This window comes from Lynx canadensis, chromosome C1 (genome assembly GCF_007474595.2).
Source record: "Lynx canadensis isolate LIC74 chromosome C1, mLynCan4.pri.v2, whole genome shotgun sequence".
Taxonomy (NCBI): domain Eukaryota; kingdom Metazoa; phylum Chordata; class Mammalia; order Carnivora; family Felidae; genus Lynx; species Lynx canadensis.
Window position 1 is genome coordinate 20,610,279 of NC_044310.1, and position 21,356 is coordinate 20,631,634.

General features: G+C 44.8%; 1 protein-coding gene and 1 non-coding gene across 2 annotated transcripts; both read left to right on the forward strand.

Annotated features, from left to right (window-relative positions):
* Positions 1 to 231: 231 nt before the first annotated feature.
* On the forward strand, positions 232 to 20,829 carry PPP1R8 (protein phosphatase 1 regulatory subunit 8). Its single transcript, XM_030326055.1, has 7 exons — positions 232 to 339; positions 2,242 to 2,302; positions 8,187 to 8,340; positions 9,641 to 9,861; positions 11,389 to 11,533; positions 16,942 to 17,006; positions 19,350 to 20,829. Exons 1-7 carry the CDS (start codon positions 284 to 286, stop codon positions 19,701 to 19,703), a joined length of 1,056 nt encoding a protein of 351 aa, XP_030181915.1. The 5' UTR covers positions 232 to 283; the 3' UTR covers positions 19,704 to 20,829.
* On the forward strand, positions 4,067 to 4,232 carry LOC115522659. The gene has a single exon (XR_003971545.1).
* Positions 20,830 to 21,356: the final 527 nt, after the last annotated feature.

A 21,356-nucleotide genomic window follows, 5' to 3' on the forward strand; every position in this document is an offset into this window, starting at 1 on the left:
TTCCTTACGAGCCCCTTTTCCTCAGGCACTTCCTGGGCAAGGAAAGCCGTACCCTCCCGAGGATCTTCCGGAGAAGGGCGGCAGTCTCAAAACGCCGAAAGAGAACTTGAGAAACCAGACCCCAGGCTCCACCACCACTAGAAACGCCCTATGCATGCGTAGGTGTGCGTGCGCGCGCGCGCGAGTGCGTACGCACAGACTGCTGGGATGCTGCCTCTCCCCTCTGGGTCTTCCAGTTTCCCGGCGTGCTTAGGGCCCGCCAAATGGGAGGGGGAGACGCAAGATGGCGGCAGCCGCGAACTCCGGCTCCAGCCTCCCGCTGTTCGACTGCCCGACCTGGTGAGTGGCGGGGCGGCCAGGGCTGAAGTGGCCTGGCCCGGCCTGGCTTGCCCCGGACTGGCAGGGCGGCTCATTTTTCGCAGCAAGCCGGACGGCTCAGAGACCCTGGAACTGATTGAGGGAGAACTGTCCGTCGGGCCGGGCGGCGTGTGGAGGAACCGGGAGCCTGGAGCCCGGGCCCAGAAACTGAGGAAACCCAGACTTGGGGGCTCTGAGGTGCTCGTTTAGGCAGTCCCTTGGGCGATCAGCCGGTTGCCGGGGGCGTTTCGGGGCCTTGGCCCCGAACTTACCCCAACTAGTGACTGAGTGCCTGGTGTTCTTGTGGAGCACCGTACCTGCCCCCCTGCTCTCTGTCCCGAGCGCGCACGAGCCAGCTTCCCGGCCCCAGCCCCAGCCCAGCGCCCAGCATCCCTCTGTCGTTGCTGCATCTCCCGTGCAGTACTTTTCTGTCTCCCGCAGACTGGAAGCGCCCTGAGTGTAGGGACGGCTTTGACCCACCTCAAAGTAGGCATCAGTAATTTTTGGAATGAACCCCTTTCAGCCCTTCTCAAGCTCTTGGGAATAATGGAATAATTTAGTTTAGTCTTTGAGTAGGTTACAAGATGAATACATATGCATTGCCTTGCAAGGAGACCCATCCGAGTTAGAGCTATTTCTGCTGTAGCTCATCCCAGTTTAGGTATTATTCATCTCTTTCCCGTTATATTGAGATCCTCAAGGGCAAGGGCTGTCTGATTCACCTTTGTGTTCCCAGCCCCTAGGCCTAAGCCAGGCACACAGTAGGAGTTCAGAAAGCATGTTTTGGATGTAACATTTAACATTTCTTTCCCTGTTTTCCGGACAAAATGGGCTTTTGCTCAGTGCACTGCCCTTTCAGCAACTGCCATAGAAGAGTTGAGGCAGGATTGTGAGATGACTACGGGGGGGGGGGGTGGGGGGGGGGGGGTATGTGTGTGTGTGTGTGTGCGCGTGTGTGTGCGTGTGCGCGCGCGCATGCGCATGCAAATGTAGGGGCTCTGGCAAGATTGTTCTTTCTTCAAACTTAAAAGGAGCAAAGGCCTGAAGCAAATGTGTGGCTGTTTTCTGGGTCCCTCTGCACTTTTGTAACACCCAGTTGCTTCAGTCTACAAATTGTATGTCCATTTTGGTCCCTTGCTGCATGGGTTTCACAAGTTGGACCAGGACTGTAAACTTATAGTTACAAGAGACTATTTGCAATCACCAGCCATTTCCTCAGTCTGGTAAGTACCAGCCACTGTTAGCTGCTTTGACATATGTGTATCCTCCTTGAATGGTGTTATAGGAGTATAGGTTATAGGAGTATAGGGAACAGTTCCCTTAAACATACCACTGTAGACAGACCTGTTCAAGGGTAACAAACACCTCTTGTATTTATTGGTACCTGGTTTTATGGACATGCTTTTGGATTGCCCTAGCTCCCTAAGTATGCACCTCTGATTTGGTCTCAGAGCCCAGGACAGTAGCCTCTGTTTATTCTGTGATGAGACTAATCTTGATCAGCCCCAAACACCACTGATTCATTCTGCCTTTATATGGTATTAGTGGTAGTGGCACATCTTAGATTCCAACTTCAAGTGACCAGACTGCCCCAGCTATAGTAGTACTTGGACTCTCTGTGCTGCTTTTTCTCCAAGGTAGATATAGGTTTCTTTGGTGCTGCTCTAAATACAGATCCACTAAAGTCTGTTTTAGAGCAATTGAATCACTGGGGAAGTGTCAAATGTAGAAAGGAGCTGTAATAACAGTGAAGTAGATGACATTTCTGCTGAACATGAACTAATTATAGACTGGTAAAAGAGCCGCAGTGTTGAATGGGACAATAATTGTAAATGGCATTTGTAAACTCATCCTGAAATTGCTTTCCTCACTCTTATTTTTCAGGGCAGGTAAACCCCCACCTGGTTTACATCTGGATGTAGTCAAAGGAGACAAGCTAATTGAGGTATGGAAACACATGTCTTCTTTTTCTTTTTTTTTTCCCTCTCATCACACTAAGCATTTTTGCCAGTGACTCACTTTTCCGCCCCCTCTCCTGTGCTTTGTTTTCCAGCAATGCTACTTTCGTTCATCCTGATTTTTTTTTTTTCTATTAAAAGCACATGGTGATATAACACATTCAAAACTGGTATCTCCCACAGACACTCAGTTTTTTGTGACTTCTCTCACCTGCCAGATGAAGGGTTTTAATTGATCATAGGCTTATGGGTCCCCATCAAACTGGAAGCCCTGTAACTTGGCGAATTCTTTCTCTCTGAGTATGTGGAATTCTGTTGAAGTTGCAAGATATGCAGTAACCGAAGAAGAAAGTGAATGATGTAGATTTTCACTTTTTTAAGTTGCATTTATGCAATTCAGGCCCAAGCCCTTCAAAGAAATATAGTAAGCTAAAATGCTTGTTCAGAAAGAGACTGGATTGAAGATAAAACTCATTCATTCATTCAAGACATTTACTGAATGCTTACTATGTGCCAGTCATGGTACTCAGCATACAGACTACAACAGTGAACACAACAAATGTGGTTCCTATTCTTAAATTATCTGGTGGGAAAGACAGTCACACAAAAATTAGATGATTATAATTTAAATAAGTACTATAAAAGAAAAGAGCAGAATTCCAGCTTTTATACAAGTCTTTAGAATGAAGACCATACAGAACCTCAAGAGAACATGAATTTTGATTAGCTATTAGTCTGTATAAGTTTCTAAGTTTTTTAAAATCCTTAGGGTACCATTTATTTATCAAGAAATGGAGATTAAGTCCCCTGTGAGCATGGAGTTGTGAGTCTCCATGTTTCAAGCAGTTTTATGTTTGCTCACTCAGAATTAAGGTTCAAAGCCCTATTCTTTTTTTTTTTTTTTTTTTCAACGTTTATTTATTTTTGGGACAGAGAGAGACAGAGCATGAACGGGGGAGGGGCAGAGAGAGAGGGAGACACAGAATCTGAAACAGGCTCCAGGCTCTGAGCCATCAGCCCAGAGCCCGACGCGGGGCTTGAACTCACGGACCGCGAGATCGTGACCTGGCTGAAGTCGGACGCTTAGCCGACTGCGCCACCCAGGCGCCCCCAAAGCCCTATTCTTGAAAGCGGTTGTTTTCCTTTGGCCTATAGTAAAAATCAAGGTATTCCATGGTTGAAAAGCCATCTGTGAAATCTCCTGAAGGAGACCCAGGTGTTTTGCAAAGTATTAAGGCATGAGTTGTGTTGAATTTTGTGAATTCATCATGCCTTAGCCAGTCACTTAGAGACTTTTTGTTATGGGTTCTTCTATTTTCAAGGTTACAAAACATCAAGATTATTCAAGGAAATAATTTAGCTAAAATGTCTGTAAACGCTTTTTACTGTAGACTGTTTGATAGATACAAAAAATATTTTTGCTACATGGTATGAAGCTTTGAAGACATACAGGAATTTATTTTGTTACTAGAATTTAGTAAATATTTAGTTTGTAGTAGGAAGAAACAGACAAGGAGGCCTAGTTTTAATGCTAATATCATATTCCTTTGTGAAATAATACATATTTTCAAGGCACTCTAATTTCTCAAACATCCCTCCGATAACTGGTTTCCATTAACTGATCGTGTTCTCTGTCCTTCAGTGCTCTTAGGTATGCTGAGTTGCCACATGATTGTCAAGTTACAGTCCTTAGACATCACTACATTGTTTCTGAGAAGAATAGACCTGAGATGTGCCTATTTTTAAGGATTTAGCACTTGATACTAACCGAGCTATCTATATCCTAGCCTTGTGTCAAAGGCTTGTGATGTGTTGTGATAGCTGGGTTTAAGAAGTGCAATATTAAAACAAAAGCCATGAGTCATTTAAGCCCAGTGTGTAAAGACACACTCTGAGTTATAACTCAGAGGCACAACTGAATAGTGGTATTAGCCATAGCTAGTCAAGAAATTGTGTTAGGGGCACCTGGCTGGCTCAGTCAGTAGAGCATGCCACTCTTGATCTTGGGGTTGTGAGGGCCTGATGGTGGGCATAGAGATTACTTAAAAATGAAATCTTTAAAAAAAAAAAAAAGAGGGAGAGAGAAAAGAAATTGTGTGTTAATGACTGTTGAAAGACCAATGAATTAATTTCATATACTTGGACATTGTCCAAGAATTAACACATTTCCTTGATTCTAAGACATAACTGTTATCCTCAGTATATTTGAACGTTTCTGTAATTGAGGTCCCTTTAATAATGAATGTATATATTTAATTTGGAGGCCCTTTCTCTCTTTTTTTTTTTAAGTGTTTATTTTTGAGAGAGAGAGAGAGAGAGAGAGAGAGAGAGAGACAGTGTGAGCAGGGGAGGGGCAGAGAGAGAGAGAGAGAGAATGAATCTGAAGCAGGCTCCAGACTCAGAGCTATCAGCACAGAGCCCAACGCTCGACCTCACAGAGACCTGAGCTGAAGTCAGATGCTCAGCCAACTGAGCCCACCCAGGTGCCCCTCTTTTTTCCCCCTCTGAACACATACTCTAGTATATCTTTGGCACCTTAGAATCATAGAAGGTTGGTCAGTGTTGTATTAGAACCCAGGAGCCGGTAACCTTATATGTTGCTTCCTTGAGACCAGTCTGTGAGCACTGTAGTTATTAGCAAATTTAAGTTTGTGTGGACATAATCTGTGTGCATATGAATATGAATGAGAAATGCCGTGAGATTCAGCATGCATGGACAGTACTTGGAGAGAACAAGATGTTGAAATTTCAGGGCTCTCTCAGTTCTAAATCAGTGTCTTATTTTCAACCCAAATCTTAAAGCTTGGGGATGACATGGGGATGACTGATTGAGCTGTCAGGGCTGTTGTTAAATCTTGGTGCTCCGTAGTGGTCCAGGTCTGGGACAAGCTCTGCCAGCAGCAGATGGGCACTGCTGGACAGAGTTTCCCAGAGGTGACCCATGTACCTAGCTAGATTGAACTAATTGAGCCTTAAGGCTAAGCTTGAAAGACACTGGGTAAGTAATAGTTAAAAGAAAAATTAAGAAAGTGACCCGTAGTACTTGTTCACTCCTGAAAATGTTCCTTGCCTCATGGCACATTTTTTAAGGGAGGCAGGGTGAAGAAAATCTATCATGTAGTGGTTAAAAGAGTCAGAGTCTGAAGTAAGACAGACCTGAATTTCTAATCCAGCTTTACAAATACGGTAGTGTCCCCCCTTATCCACAGTTTTGCTTTCCGTGGGTTCAGTTACTGGCACAGATGATCCTCCTGACATGGTGTCAGAAGGTCAGTAGTAGCCTAATGCATCACGGTGCCTGTGCCATTCACCTCACTTCTCTCATCACATAGGCATTTGATCATCTCACATCATCGTAAGAAGGGTAAGTACAGGACAGTAAGATATTTTGAGAGAGAGAGACCACATTCACATAACTTTTACTGCAGGATATTAGAATTTTTCTTATTACTGCTGTTAATCTCTTACTGTCCCTAGTTTATAAGTTAAACTTTATCATAAGGGTGTATGTGTAGGAAGAGACATAGTAGATACATATATATATATTTGGTATTATCTGAGGTTTCAGGCATCAGCTGAATCAATATATCCCCCACGGATAAGGGGGTGGCTTCTGTGTTTAGCTGTGTAAACTGGAATAGGTTAATTATTTTCCTTGTGCCTCAATTTTGTCATCATAAAAATAAGAATAAAAGTACCTACCTACCCCACAGAGTGCTGTGAAGATGAAGTGACCCAGCATAAAACGCAGCACAGTATATGGCACATAAGTGCTCAGCAGTTGTTCCTTATCAGTATGAGGTATATTTCTGGTTTTGTAGGGGGAACACTAAAGCACAGGGTAGAATAGTGGCCCGCTGTGCATTCAGTGACAGCCAGGAATGAAATCTAAACCTCTTGAGAGCTAGCCTGGTACCATACTGACATGACTGTTTCTCTACTCAGCTTTGTGCTATCTTCTCTTGGGGATTTTAGGAGCAGCATAGTGTGAAATGTCAACTAGAGCTTAAGGAGACTTTGTGTTTAAAGGAAAAACATAGGGGTGCCTGAGTGGCTCAGTTGGTTAAGTGTCCAACTCTTGATTTTGGCCCAGGTTACAGTTCGTGAGATCGAGACCCATGTTAGGCTCTGTGCTGACAGCAGAGTCTGCTTGGGATTCTCTCTCCCTCTCACTCTCTGCCCTTTCCTGTGCATGCACGTGCTCTCTCGTGTGCTCACTCTCTCAAAATAAATAAATAAACATTTTAAGAAATAAAGGAAAAACATCATGTTCTTGAGCGGTCAAGTTGTAGACCTCTAGAACTGAGAGAAGTGTTAGCAGTAATTCATCTAGAGTCCTTCATCTACAACAGTTCAGTCTACAACCAATCAGCAAAGGCTTTACTGATTCTGGATTAAAGGAAAATAAGGACAGTGTTGTGAATGTTCTGTAAAGCTAAATTCAGCTCGGAGAATGTCCTTTACCCTTACCCTTCCTATTTATTTGGTGTTGAAATGACCTTTCTTTTATACAAATTGTTATACTAATTGGTGACAATTTTTTTAGTGTCCTTTTTTGGCAAAATAAAAAGTTAACACTGCTCTGTCAGCTCCTTCTCCCCTCACACTTACTTATTCACGAGAGAGAGAGAGAGAGAGAGAGAGAGAGAGAGAGAGAGAGAGAGAGAGAGAGAGAATTCCAAGCAGGCTCCATACCCAGCGCGGAGCCCTACTCGGGGCTCGATCTCATCACCCTGAGATCAGGACCTGAGCCGAAATCAAGAGTCAGATGCTTAACTGACTAAGCCACCCAGGTGTCCCTCCCCTCATAAATTTTTAATAACACTTCGCTGGTCTGTGAAATATCCTTTTCTGCTATTATATTGGGGTATTCTATTATATATTGGGTTCTGTTTAGTGCCATACCAGTGTCTAGAAACATTTGGAACTCTTCTCTTGGAATTGTTTCGGACCCACAGCACATTATTTAGAATATTGGCGTTGTAAGTCATTCACACCTGAGTTCAGACCCCAGCTCTGCTACTTAACCAGCTGGACCACCTTAGATTTGTGGCTTCATCTCTCTCAATCTGTTTTCTTGTCTTTAACAATAGAGGTGATACTTATTTCACAGAGTCTTGAGGATTTGATGAGATCATGTTTAAAATGCCTCGCAGTAGTAGTCCTTTAATAAATGTTAATCCATTCCCCCAAACCTAGAAAATCTTTGCCCCATGAAGTAGTTCCATGTTTGGACACAGCAAATACCCATTTAGAGTTAACTTGGAGTAATACTTTTCTGTGGCCAGAGTGAAGTGACAATAAAGTTAGATTTAGATGCTCATACAGTGGTATCTAATGTAATTGCACTGCCTATAGAAGATTCCAAAAATCCTCTGGGGCTATGGCAGCATAATTAGAATATATATAGGTGTTTTGTTTATACCCCTGTCCTTTCCTAACCAATTGTTAATCTTCATTTGAATGTAGATTTTCTGAATAGCAGTCTTATTACTTTGTAGACATGCTTTGTATTTCTGGTTTCCTGGTTGACCTAAAATTAAGATCTGGTGAAATCTTAAATTTCCAATGGACAGAAGACAGCCACTCCCACAAGCCACTTTCATCTATTAGAATTAAGAAAAGTTCTTTTCATACCAACACAAGACCTTTAACCCCTGTATTTGAGGAGATTAATTGCCATCCACCCCCCAAAAATGTTCGTAAATTATTCTGAGCTCTTTATCTTGAAGGATAGTGGGAAATAATTTTGTTTTCGCCTCAGCAAGGAATTTTATCCACTCAAGATTCTCTACTTACTAGATTGGAAGAGTTTTTGCTAAACCCTGTTGAAACGAGATTTAAGTAATATTTAATTTAATATTTATTTAGAAACTGATTATTGATGAGAAGAAGTATTACTTATTTGGGAGAAACCCTGATTTGTGTGACTTTACCATTGACCACCAGTCTTGCTCTCGGGTCCACGCTGCCTTGGTCTACCACAAGCATCTGAAGAGAGTTTTCCTAATAGATCTCAACAGTAGTAAGTAACTCACGCCCACCCTGTTTGACACATTCTCTTTGGGGCAATGTGAAAATGCTCTTTGGGTTCTTCCATTTTGAAATCATGTTTTATTGCTCATCAAGGAAGAAGTTTTTGTTTGGTTTTTAAATCAGCCCTTCTCTATTTCTGTTGTATCTCCTATTTTCCTGAAATAATTGATGACTGGAGAGAGAAGAGGGTTTTGGGGAGGCGTGTTCTGGACGAGGCAATAGGAATATATAGAGAACAAAAAAAAGTTACTCAGGAGCCAGGGGCTATGGGTATTCAGGTGTTGATAGGACCATGATAAAATTGTGGTCCAATTTAAGCAGAAGCTGTGATAAACTCCATTAATGTATTAGAGTAGTGGTGCAGGACATTAAAAAAATACTTGCTCTGAGCAAAATTTAATTTTTTATAATAGGTTCAAAGCATTTTGCTTTGACTACTAATAATACCAATTTTAATTGCATAAGCACACTCCAAGTAAGATTTTCAACTCTGCCAAAGATGATCCCAGAAATGTAATTGAGACTTCATGGGGCTCTGAAGTTTGTTCATTTGTCCATGTATAAATATAGTGTAAAATGTAAAGGCTCCTGCTTCTAGGCTGGTCGTGTTCTATCCTTTCTCCCCTCCTCTAACACACACACACACACACACACACAAAGACACAATATGCTTATATAATGGCTTTGGAGAAACTTGCCTCACCAGTACTTAACTTGCAAATTTATCTCATTTTTTCTCTCCATTTTGTAACATGCAGAATGCAGACATGGAAAAATATTCAAACTCTCCAGTAGGATTTTGGCTTGACTTGGCATTCATATTGTACCTGTTTCAGCCAGCCTCCTTTATTGTCCTGGGGAAAACCCAAATATAACTGCCACCAGGCCAGAAGTTCTTATGTTCCTTACACTTGGGGCTGGAGAGGTCAGACCACAGTGATGCCTGTCTTCTGCCTTGGGGGGCATGGCTCTTGCTGGGTTGGAGCCATTCCTGCTGAACCCAGAATGAAGCCAAACTTGTCTGGCAGCAGAGAGCAAGCAGTGGTCTTTGTTACATGGGGTAACGTCAGGTCTGAAGATGTATAAGAGATCCACTGAAGAGATTCAAGACCCAATGAAGAGTTTCCTTTTCATTTTGACACATGACAAGGGATGCAGAGCGGACCCAGTGCTGTTTTCATTTTAAAAAACAAAACTGATGTTCTGGGAGGAGCTGTTCTCCCTCCTACAACTCAGGTTGGTTTTTGTTTCTGTTTTCTCTCTTATATTTCTGATTTGGTTATTCCCAGCACACGGCACTTTCTTGGGTCACATTCGGTTGGAGCCTCACAAGCCTCAGCAAATTCCCATCGATTCCACAGTCTCGTTTGGTGCATCCACAAGGGCATATACTCTACGTGAGAAGCCTCAGACACTGCCGTCAGCTGTGAAAGGAGATGAGAAGATGGGTGGAGAGGATGATGAACTCAAGGGCTTACTGGGGCTTCCAGAGGAGGAGACCGAGCTTGATGTAATTTCACGTCTGTCTATGACACTGTTTTGTCTTTAGGGACTCTAGTTTTCAGTATGTAGCTTGAAATGCCAGTGACCTAGCATCAGGAGGTTTTCTTGAGCGCAGTAGTGGGCCTTTGCCACTTTGCCAGGCAGTGTGGCCACATGTGACATGCCTGGGAAAGCTGCACTGTGTTGGGCTTGTTGTGTACAGCCAGTAGACTTCATGGTTGTCTGCCCACCTTCACCAGATGTTAGAAGCCAAGGCTGTGAGTTAAACTTTTCTAGAGCTGCACTGTCTAATGCTATAGCTACTAACCACATTTCAGGTACTCAGTAGTCACATGTGGCAAGTGACCATATTGAGTGGCAAAGATATAGAACATTTCCGTCACCTAGAAACATAAGCTCAGAGAGATTGAAGTTTTCATTCATTTACATTGCTTTTTTTTGATATTGTTCGAATAGCCCAAGAAACTTCTGAGTAGAACTAGGCTGCGTTTGTTCTTTTGGGCCCGGCTGCCCTGAAGGCCATGAATTTTACAAGAGTTAATGTAAAGTGCTGAAGTTTCCTTTTCTAGAGCTGACCCCAGTGGCTTGTGATGTGGCTGTTCCGTTTACGTGTCTGTCGCTGCACTGGTGTGACTGGTCTATTCAGGTAGACCAGCATGTCCTTAACCACCCTCATTCATATACCTCTTGTTCACCAGGGCAGTTTCCCAGCCCTTAGGAAGAAAAGCACAGTGGAAATCTTACAGTTTCAAAGTTATTTTGTTCTAAAGAAGTGGCCTCAGTGACTTGCTGACAGTCACTCCTGTGACTGTGCTGCTTCCGTGCTTCCCTGTTTTTTAAGTTCAGTTTGTTAGGTCCTCTCTGGGTCTTCAAGACATTTGTTCTCAAGACATTTGGAATGTCTCAGACTGCAGTGCAGATTGGAATAAGTCCAGAGGATTGAGAAGAGGCAGGCAGCAGTGCTGAGGCCAAGTTAATCATTGAAATAGATGGGCAGTTATGAATAGAAATGGGGCCATATGCAGGGACGGGAAGTGACAAACTATTAATGCCAAATATTAAGTGCCCTGGCCCTGTCCTTCTGAGCTTCAATGGGCAGGGCCTGCTGGGAAAGAAGCTATCAATTGCCCACTCTGTTTCGTTAATTCAGAGTGGTTCATGGGGTTCCTCCCAGCCACATTCTTTCATTCCCAGCTTGAAGACATGATAGTCTTTCTTCCGCCCCACAAAACACAAAACCTCAACTCAAGGATACTTGCACAGATGATCTGTTCTCAACTCAGGGTTGTTCACCTTCTTTTGACCATCACTGCCCCGCTGGTCAGTGAGGATGTTCCACATTCTGTCAAAAGAGGTTTGTTAATAGTAGCAGTCCAAGGGTGGTAATGAATTTTTTTGGAATACAGAAGAGAATGCTGTTTGCCTGCAGAGGTTAAGGTTCACTTCTAAAGCCTTCTTGCTCTTTGTTTAGCTCTATGTTCTTCAAATTCCCTGTGTACTGACTCCTGTCTGTCTTGTGTGAACCCTGGCCTAGAACCTGACAGAGTTCAACACTGCCCACAACAAGCGGATTTCCACCCTGACCATTGAGGAGGGGAATCTCGACATTCAGAGACCAAAGAGAAAGAGGAAGAACTCACGGGTGACTTTCAGTGAGGATGACGAGATCATCAATCCAGGTGAGGTATCTTCCTGGTTTCTTCTGATGAAAAAGCTGGATCTCAGAGAGTATTGTACACAGTGTGTAGGTTAGTTGTAATGTTTCTCAGCAAGGTTTAGAACAACCGGCACTGTATTAAGGGGAGAGGTTTCTTACGGTGCCTTGGTGAAGTACCCTCAAACACTCAAGCATTATCCAGTTGCATTGTGAAAGAAATAGCCAAAGGAAGGGCCCATGTCATTCAGTAGACAGAGCCAGGCTGTGATTCTCCCCTGCTGATCTGCAGGGGAGACGCTAAGTCTGCGTCATAGCGGAAGTTTAGGTAAAGTAGGGTTGTTTGCTATCTTTACCTCAGAGTAGAACATTATTGTCTTTGTGGAGTTCTGAGTATGAATGGTACCTCTCTCTAAGATTGGAAACCTTTTGCTGTCACCATTAACTGCACTGAAGACTTGCCTCTCTGTAAGGAAGTAATCTCTAGAAAATTTGTATGGAAATGTCAGCAAGGTGAGAGCATCAGTTTATGGGAAGGCCACCAAGTTCACTAATTTGTTCCGTCCTTCAACAACCACTTACTGGGTATACACAGTATGACAGGTACTCTGGTAGGTGAGGTGGATGACATAGAGACCCAAGGTGTAGTTTGTATGATGAAGATGGAATTGAGATTCAGAAAACCTTGTTTGAAATCAGTCTCAGGGGATGGAAACGAGGATCCCAAACTTTTACTTCCCAAATGAAATACAGTGAGAATAACTTTCAAGTCCTGCGTTTAGGTTCAAAATACCAATTATTTAAATGGAGAAGATCTGTTCCAGTGACAGCTCATGAAAAAAAAAAAGATGTGGGGATTTTAGTTAATTGAATGAGTCATCAGGGTGATGTGGCAACTAGTCAGGTGCAGTTAAAAATTGCATGATGACTAGGGGACAGCAACCCCACTCATTTGTGTTCCCAGCAGAACTCACCCGAATGGGTTACCAAATGCAAGCGTGACCTCAGCCACCAGATGTGTTATGTAGTCCTGAGGGAGGAGGAGACTTGCAGCTATGGAAAACCTCCTCCAAATGCTGGGTAGGGGGACCATGCTTGAGGAGGCACAGCCACTGCGGTTGGGTATTTGCAGGGCTGACCTTAGAGAGGAAGGAGTAGGCAAAGCCAGAGCCAGTGAGTAGCAAGTATTTGGCTCAGCATAAAAAGCAACGAGATTCTCTCTCTCCCTCTCTCCCTCTCTCCCTCTCTCCCTCTCTCCCTCTCTCCCTCTCTCCTTCTCTCCCTCTTTCCCTCTTTCTCTCCCTCCCTCTCCCTCTCTCTCTCTCCCTCCATCTCTCTCTCTCTCTCCCTCCCTCTCTCTCTCTCCCTCCCTCTCCCTCCCTCTCCCTCCCTCTCTCTCCCTCCCTCCCTCCCTCTCTGTCTCTCTGTCTCTATCTCTCTCACTCTCACTGTCCCACCCCACCCCACCCCCCCACCTCTCCGTCTCCTTCTCCCTCCCCCTCCTGGCTTGCATATGCACGTGTTCTCTCTCTCAAAATAAATAAGCATTTTTTAAATAATGTTTTATTTACTTTGGAGAGAGGGAGGGAGGGAGGGAGGGGCAGAGAGTGAGGGAGACACAGAATTCAAAGCAGGCTCCAGGCTCTGAGCTGTCAGCACAGAGCCCAACACAGGGTTCAAACCTGTGAACCACGAGATCATAACCTGAGCTGAAGTCGGACGCTTAACCAATTGAGCCACCCAAGTGCCCCAATAGATAAACATTTTTAAAGGGGCAGGGCAGCACCTGGATGGCTCAGTCAGTTAAGTGTCAACTCTGGATTTCAGCTCAGGTCATGATCTCACGGTTCATGCTCATGCGCTTGCTCTCTCTCTCGCTGTCTCTCAAAATAAGTAAACATTTACAAAAAAATGAATCCTTACATTTATTTATTTTTTTAGTTTATTTATTTGTTTTGAGAGAGAAAGAGAACAAACAGGAGTGGCAGAAGGAGAATCCCAAGCAGGCTCCACGTTGTCAGCACAGAGCCTGACATGGGGCTCTGTCTCACAAAATGGGATCATGACCTGAGCTAAGATCAAGAGTCCGACACCTAACCAACTGAGTTACCCAGGCACCCCAAATCCCTCTTATATTTAGAGGAAGAATTAACAGGATTCCTGTGAAAGATTGGGCATTTGTTTGGTATGTGGAGTGGAGGAGATTACTCTCCAAAGCAGTGAATACCCAGTGGAAATGTTCAGGCAGGGGCCAAGTGACCAATTAAGGAGACTTATTTCTGGGCCCCAGAACCTATTGAATAAGAGTTCCTAGGAGTTGGACCTAGAAATCTATAGTTTGAAACAAGCTCTTTTTTTGTACTGATGAACAGCCATCAAATTGGGAACCCCTGAACTAGTCAATCTTTTAAATCTCTTTCAGAACTCAGGGTCTGGTCTGCTCTGTTTTTCTCCTTAAAAATTATTGCCCTGGGGGCGCCTGGGTGGCACAGTCGGTTAAGCGTCCGACTTCAGCCAGGTCACGATCTCGCGGTCCATGAGTTCGAGCCCCGCGTCAGGCTCTGGGCTGATGGCTCGGAGCCTGGAGCCTGTTTCCGATTCTGTGTCTCCCTCTCTCTCTGCCCCTCCCCTGTTCATGCTTTGTCTCTCTCTGTCCCCCCAAAAAATAAATAAACGTTGAAAAAAAAAAATTAAAAAAAAAAAAAATTATTGCCCTGGAGCAGAATTTGTACTCGGGCAGAGCATAGCATGGGGGTTAAGAGGACTTAGGCTTGAAATCGACCTCCACATTTAGTAGCTGTGTGAGCTTGACCAAGTGACTTAACAGATACTGGCCTCATAGGATTGGTGGGGAGGCTAAATGTTTAGTATATGTAAAAGTACTTCAGATCAGTGCTTGGCACTCAGTAAGCCCCTGATAAGTGTTAACCATTATCCCTCCCCATCATCATCGACCACCGCTTTTGCCTTTTATCCGTGCAACCTTTCCTGTACCAGAAGTAGACTTAGCAAGGAATTTGTTGGTAGATCTTCAAGGAACAGAGATCTCGTGGAACGGGTACGTCCTCTCAGGGTGGAAAGGCTAGAGATGAGGAGAGCACAGGAGTGCCATTGAGCCAGCACAGCGCAAGACAGGGTCCCCAGAGAGTTAGCCCCGGCCCTCTGCAGGCGTGTTGCACACGTGGAGTGTGTACCCCATTAGCCACTCCTCTTGGGCTCCAGTTGCTCTTGTGCTTTGTTTGGCTTTCCTTGCTGAAGGGATGATTGGAGCAGGACTCCTGTGGGGCTGAGAAGAAAGGTGAGGATGCCTTTTTTACAGCCCTCATCTCCTTCCTAATGAGCCTGGATATCTTTTCCTCTTCTTCCCTATAGAAGTCATTCGTTTGTTCACTCACTGAACAAAGATTGGTTGTAAATGTAATGCCAGGGTGTATTGTTTAGAGGCATCCTAGTCTGTGAAAAGCCAGACCAGGGGTTAATTACTCAAATAGGGAATCTTTGTTTTCCAAAGGGATTCATAGGAGTCTTTCTTTTCTTTCTTCCTTCCTTCCTTCTTTCCTTCCTTCCTTCCTTCCTTCCTTTCTTCCCTTCTTCCTTCCTTTCCTTCCCTTCCTTCCCTTCCTTCCCTTCCTTCCCTTCCCTCCCTTCCCTCCCTCCCCTCCCTCCCCTCCCTCCCCTCCCTCCTCTTCCTTTTCTTCCCTTCCTTCCTTCCCTTCCTCCTTCCCTTTCCTTCCTTTCCTTCCTTTCTTTCCTCCCTCACTCTCTTCCTCCCCCAAATTGGTTTCCATATAACACCCAGTGCTCATCCCAACAGGTGCCCTCCTCAATGCCCATCACCCACTTTCCCCTCTCTCCCACCCCCCATCAACCCTAGGAGTGTTTCTTTTAATAACAGTCACCCTCTATGCATTTAAAATAAGATAAACAACACCTATTAGAGAAACTTCCTTTCCCACCACTATATTAAGACAAAGAGGTCGTGGAGTAGGTTTTTAGTAATAATAGTAAGTCTCCCTTCCTGTTTCCACACACTTAGCCTTCAGCAAGAAAGCTCCTGTTCATCCCAGGCAGTCCAGCCCAGTGGTCCCCTCTGTGCTCCAGGAACACTGTTTTGCACCCCTCCGTTGTGCTGTAGCCTGTCTGGCTTTTCATCTGTGACCTCCTTAAAGGCAGGACAGTATCTTGCTCTTTACTTCCATCCTTGATGTCCAGTGAGGCATGAGTGAGTGACCAGCTGCAAGCACATCACTTACTTGGTCTTAGCGCTTTCTTTCTGCAGCGAATGAAGCTAGAAACTTTATAGGGCACAATAATGTGTGTGTACCCTGTGAAAAGGGGGCTGCTCTCCATGCTGCCTCGACAGGGGGCTTCAAATCCTTCAGTAAAATTCTTGATTGTATACAGTTGTTCAGGTCAAAGGCCAGGTTAAGTCGGAAGCCCTGGGCCTAAATCCTAATTTCCGTTATTTGCTGATGAGCAGACATTGGCAAGGTATGTGGTATGTGGCCACGTCACATGTCTCACGTGTCATCGTTTTATCACTGGCTTGGGGTTGATAATATCTGCTTTTTGGTTTCTCTCTTCAAAAGGACATATGTGGGGGCACGTGAGTGGCTCAGTCGGTTAAGCGTCCAACTTTGGCTCAGGTCATGATCTCACGGTTCGTGAGTTCAAGCCTCATGTCGGGCTCTGTGCTGACAGCTCAGAGCCTGGAGCCCGCTTCAGATTCTGTGTCTCCCTCTGTCTGCCCCTCGGCCGCTTGCATTCTGTCTCTTGCATTGTCTCAAAAATAAACAGTTAAAAAAAATTTTAGGGGCGCCTGGGTGGCTTGGTTGGTTAAGCGTTTGACTTCGGCTCAGGTCATGATCTCGCAGCCTGTGAGTTTGAGCCCCGCGTCCGGCTCTGTGCTGACAGTTCAGAGCCTGGAGCCTGTTTCAGATTGTGTCTCCCTCTCTCCCTCTGCCCCTGCCCTGTTCACGCTCTGTCTCTCTCTGTCTCAAAAATAAATAAACGTTAAAAAAAAAAATTTTTTTTTTAAATAAAAAAATAAAAAATAATTAAAAAAAAAAGACATATGTGGAATGGAAAAAAACTTGGGGAGGGTAGGTACAGTGCAGTGGTCCAGGGCCCAGGCCTATTTCTGGCTGCTTGAACACAAATCCTGGTCCCTCCACTGTCCAGCAGGGTGACTGGGCCAGGCAGCTCACTCATTGATGCCTGAGTGTGTCTGTTAGATGTTGATTGTGGCAGTACCTGCCTCATAGAGTTGTGAGGATTTAACATGGTGCCAGCACTCAGTAAACACTCAGAATTGCTAGCTGTATTCTACTGTTTGAATATGAGTTGTTGTGGTTACTTTGTTTGCAGTGAGCCCTGTTCCCTTAATCCTCCCAGCAGAGTATCAAACTAATTACCCTCTGGTGTCTTCTGCAGAGGATGTGGATCCCTCAGTTGGTCGCTTCCGGAACATGGTGCAGACTGCAGTGGTCCCAGTCAAGGTAGGAAGCACATTGTAACACTGTTTGGAATGCCATACAGTCTGGTTTAAAAACCCACTCTTGAGAGAGCCAAAGCATAAGAGACTGTTAAAAACTGAGAACAAACTGAGGGTTGATGGGGGGTGGGAGGGAGGGGAGGGTGGGTGATGGGTATTGAGGAGGGCACCTTTTGGGATGAGCACTGGGTGTTGTATGGAAACCAATTTGACAATAAATTTCATATATTAAAAAAAAAAAAACACTCTTTTGGGGTGCCTGGTAGGCTCGGTCAGTCAGCATGCAACTCTTGATCTTGGGGTTGTAGGTTTGAGCCCCACGTTGGGTATAGAGATTACTTTAAAATCTTTAAAGAAAAAAATGAAAATAAAAAATAAAACCCCACTCTTTTATGTGTAGGTAAGTGTTAAATGTGTGCTTAATTAAAATTGCTTTTTAATGTTCATGTATTTTGAGAGAGAGACTGTGCGTGTGTAAGCAGGGGAGGGGCAGAGGGAGGGGGAGAGAAAGAATCACAAGCAGTCTCCATGCTGTCAGCACAGAGACTGATGCGAGGCTCGATCCCACAACCATGAGATCATGACCTGAGCTGAAACCAAGAGCCGGACACTTAACCCACTGAGCCACTCAGGCACCCTGTGTGTGCTTAATTTTAAAACACATTCTTCGTTCTTCTGTTTTTTCATGCTGTAGAAAGACTTTCACCCCACCTGAATCTAGGGGATCCTGGAGTGCCATAGAAAGGCTGCAGGCGACTGGCCAGCTGGATGCTGTATATAAATTCTGATGTGATGGGAGCCTATAAATTTACCTCCAGCAGGGTACAGAGAGGCCCACTTTTCTTTAGCCTTGCCCTTCTGGCTTGAGGTCAGCTATTAGGGGAGGAAGAACATTGTCACGTTTCTGCATGGCACCTCCAGCTTGGCCGTGCCTTTGTCTTGTGATTGAGAATGGTGCAGATAGGAAAGCCAGCCCAGATCAGGATTAGGTTGAAAGACCAGGTATGTTGAAGAACCAAGAGGTGGAAGTTACAGAGATGTTCTAATTGCTCAACATGTGGAGGAACTACGTGGCAGCTGGGACTGTCCATAGGGGCAAGTGACCCCTTGAAATAGTGAGACCTGTCAACAGGGATATTCAAAAAGTGATTGGAAGATGCTGGTCACAGATGCTATAGAAAGTTTTATTTAAAAAACAAAACAAAAAATTAAACTTTAGATTGATAATGTCTGTCAAATTTCTGGTTAGTCTTTTTTAATCCAAAAGGGTCAGAGGGTTGAGGGGGATCTTTCATGAGCATTCATAAGCCAGTGTGAAAAAGTACAAGATGACGTGTTTCTCTGTTGTCTCCATAGCATTCAGGTCACGTTTCTCCTTGAGCTCACTCCTTCCTTCCTCCCTCCCTCCCTTCCTTCCTCCCTCCCTCCCTTCTTTCCTCCCTCCCTCCCTCCCTCCCTCCCTCCCTCCCTTCCTTCCTTCCTTCCTTCCTTCCTTCCTTCCTTCCTTCCTTCCTTCCTAATGTTCTGTTGTCATTAAAGTATAAAACCAGCAAGAGGAGCCTGGCTGGTTCAGTCGGTAGAGCATGATCTCGGGGTTGTAAGTTCAAGCCCCTCGTTGGGTATAGAGATTACTTTAAAAAATAAAATATAAAACCAGATGTTTTTACTTCTTTGTCAATTTTATTATGGTATAATTTACATATAAAATACATTTAAGTGTACAGTTTGAGTTTTGACAAATGTATACACCTGGGTTACCACCACCATACTCCATGTATAGCTTTGTATCACCCCAGAAAGTTTACTTATGTACTCTTGCTGTCAGTTCCCCATCCCCCCAGCCCCAGGCACCCAGTGAACTGCTTTCTGTCACCACAGATTTGTTCTGCTCTCAGATTAATGTTTAAAAGTCGTGTGGTCAACGTGAAGATACTAACTTTTTACTTAAATACTTGTATTACCTATTATCACCACTGTTTCCTAAAAGGGCATTTTTAAAATCAAAAAAGAGAGGGAGGGGTATGACCTTATGACAAAGAGTAGTCACTTAAACTGGGTAAGTTTTACTTTATGAAAAGCTCACACGTCCTCATTTTTCCGAGTGCATTGTAGGATGGTGAACACTTTGTGTGGAGCAGTATTTGGGAACCATCAACATTAGACAACCACTGTCAGGTGGTCTCTTCAAACCCTGAGATTTCAGGAGAGTGAAATAGGTTGTCTAGGAAACAAAACAAGCTAGAGGGTTAGGGGCCTTCTTCAAGTTTTCTAGGGTTGGAATAGAAAAGGCTAACTGACACCCTCTCGTGTCTTACCTCTTGTCTCCTCTGTCTCTTGTGAACCACAGAAGAAGCGGGTGGAAGGCCCTGGCTCCCTGGGCCTGGAGGAATCAGGGAGCAGGCGCATGCAGAACTTTGCATTCAGTGGAGGACTCTACGGGGGCCTGCCCCCCACGCACAGTGAAGCCGGCTCTCAGCCACACGGCATCCATGGGACAGCACTCATCGGTGGCTTGCCCATGCCATACCCGAACCTCGCCCCTGACGTGGACTTGACTCCCGTCGTGCCGTCAGCAGTGAACATGAACCCTGCACCAAATCCTGCAGTCTATAACCCCGAAGCTGTCAATGAACCCAAGAAGAAGAAATATGCAAAAGAGGCTTGGCCGGGCAAGAAGCCTACACCTTCCTTACTGATTTGATATTTTTGGTCATGGAGAAGGGTGGGATTGGGTGGGAATTGGGTGGAAGGGTGACGGGGGAGCTAATGAACTAGGGAGAAAAACTTTCCACGTGTGCGGTCTCGTCTTTCAGAATGTCTCCTGGGGCCCTAACCATGTAATGTTAAAGCTGGGGTGGGGTTGGAATATCCCATAAAGACCTGTCTTCAGAACACTATGAGTGTAGAACAGTGTTTCATATTTTTCCCACTAGGTAGGCTGCCCTGGCCCTTTCCCAGGCCTCTTCCGTCACCACCTTTTTCTTTTCTTCCTCGTTCTGGGGTCAGTTTGATTTAAAGTCATGTGTACCCTGGGGAGAGACTCCAGGCCCTCCGGTGGCATCTAGAGCTGTGCTGATGGCAGCAGCATCACCAGCCTGTGGGTCCAGCAGCCTGGTTTCTGCTTACTGTCCCTGCAAGTCCCAGGTAGCAAAGGGTTCGCCACGGATCCCAGGTCTATCAGAAGAGGGTTTAGAATTCTTCAGTTAAGCTAAGGTTTCAACTCAGAAGTGTTTGCCTGGGTCACTGGTTTTGAGGTCCAATAGTTAGGCTTTTTTCTCTTTTGTCCTTTCTGTTGGAATGAGAACATTTTGATTTTCTTCATCTGTGACCAGTGCTGTAGATACAGGTGGGTAGTTTGAAACTTACGGTATTGTTTGAACCTCACTTGTTTCTCTTGTCACACCTGAGTACTCTACTTGCTGAAGTTTTTCGTTTGATTCCAGAGTACTGTCCTCTACTCTTTAAGGCATTGCTTTCCTATTCAAGTGTGTTATGAAGGCAATTTTTAAAGGATATGACCAGTTAGAGCAGCAATTCCAATTGAAAAAATTTTACTTTGCAAGTAACTGATGTCTCTAAGAGGACATTTTTAGGTGTTGGTTCAGAGGCTCTTCCCCACCCCCCCCACCCCCTTTACTGAGAGCTCTCATAACCCAGAGCTCCAGGACTCGGCCCAGTAACAAACACAGGAGACAAAGGTAGCAAACAGTGATATGAGCTTTGTACAGAGATTTGTACATTTGTGTAATAGGCCTTTTCACGCTTTATGTGTAGCTTTTTACCTGTAACCTTTATTACATTGTAAATTAAACGTAACTTTTGTCATTCGTGCAGTCTGTGATTCGGTCGCCATCACGGATTCCCGCTGCCATCAGGGAATGTTTTGTCGGAGGTGCAGGTAGGCTTGGGAGGCGATGCTCTGGCCCCGTTTTATTACCACAAATAAAGATGCCCCCTGCCGAATGTGGAAATTCTAATTAGAGATTCCAGTCCCCAGACTGAAGCCTCACTGAGCAAAGTGGGTTAAGAGGTGCCTGCTGCCCTTCATCGGGAGGCAGAACCGCAGAACTGACACCGGGAGGCTGGGCTTCGGGACACTGGTCCCCGGCGGGTGTTGCCAAAGCCTGGCCGTCCTCCTGCTCTCTGGTCATAGCTGCTCACGTCGGTGCCACAGCTCAGGAAGCTAAAGTTGCATAGTTTTATAGGGGATTTCAGCCAGAGTTAGGATTGAACATACGTGTCTCGCATGCCAGGACCTCATACGCGGGGAGTGGCTTTGTGATGGAAATGCCAACTAGCTTCCAAATCCCTTGGGTTGAGAGGCTGGCCTTGGAGCAGGAGCAGCTTGCTGAAG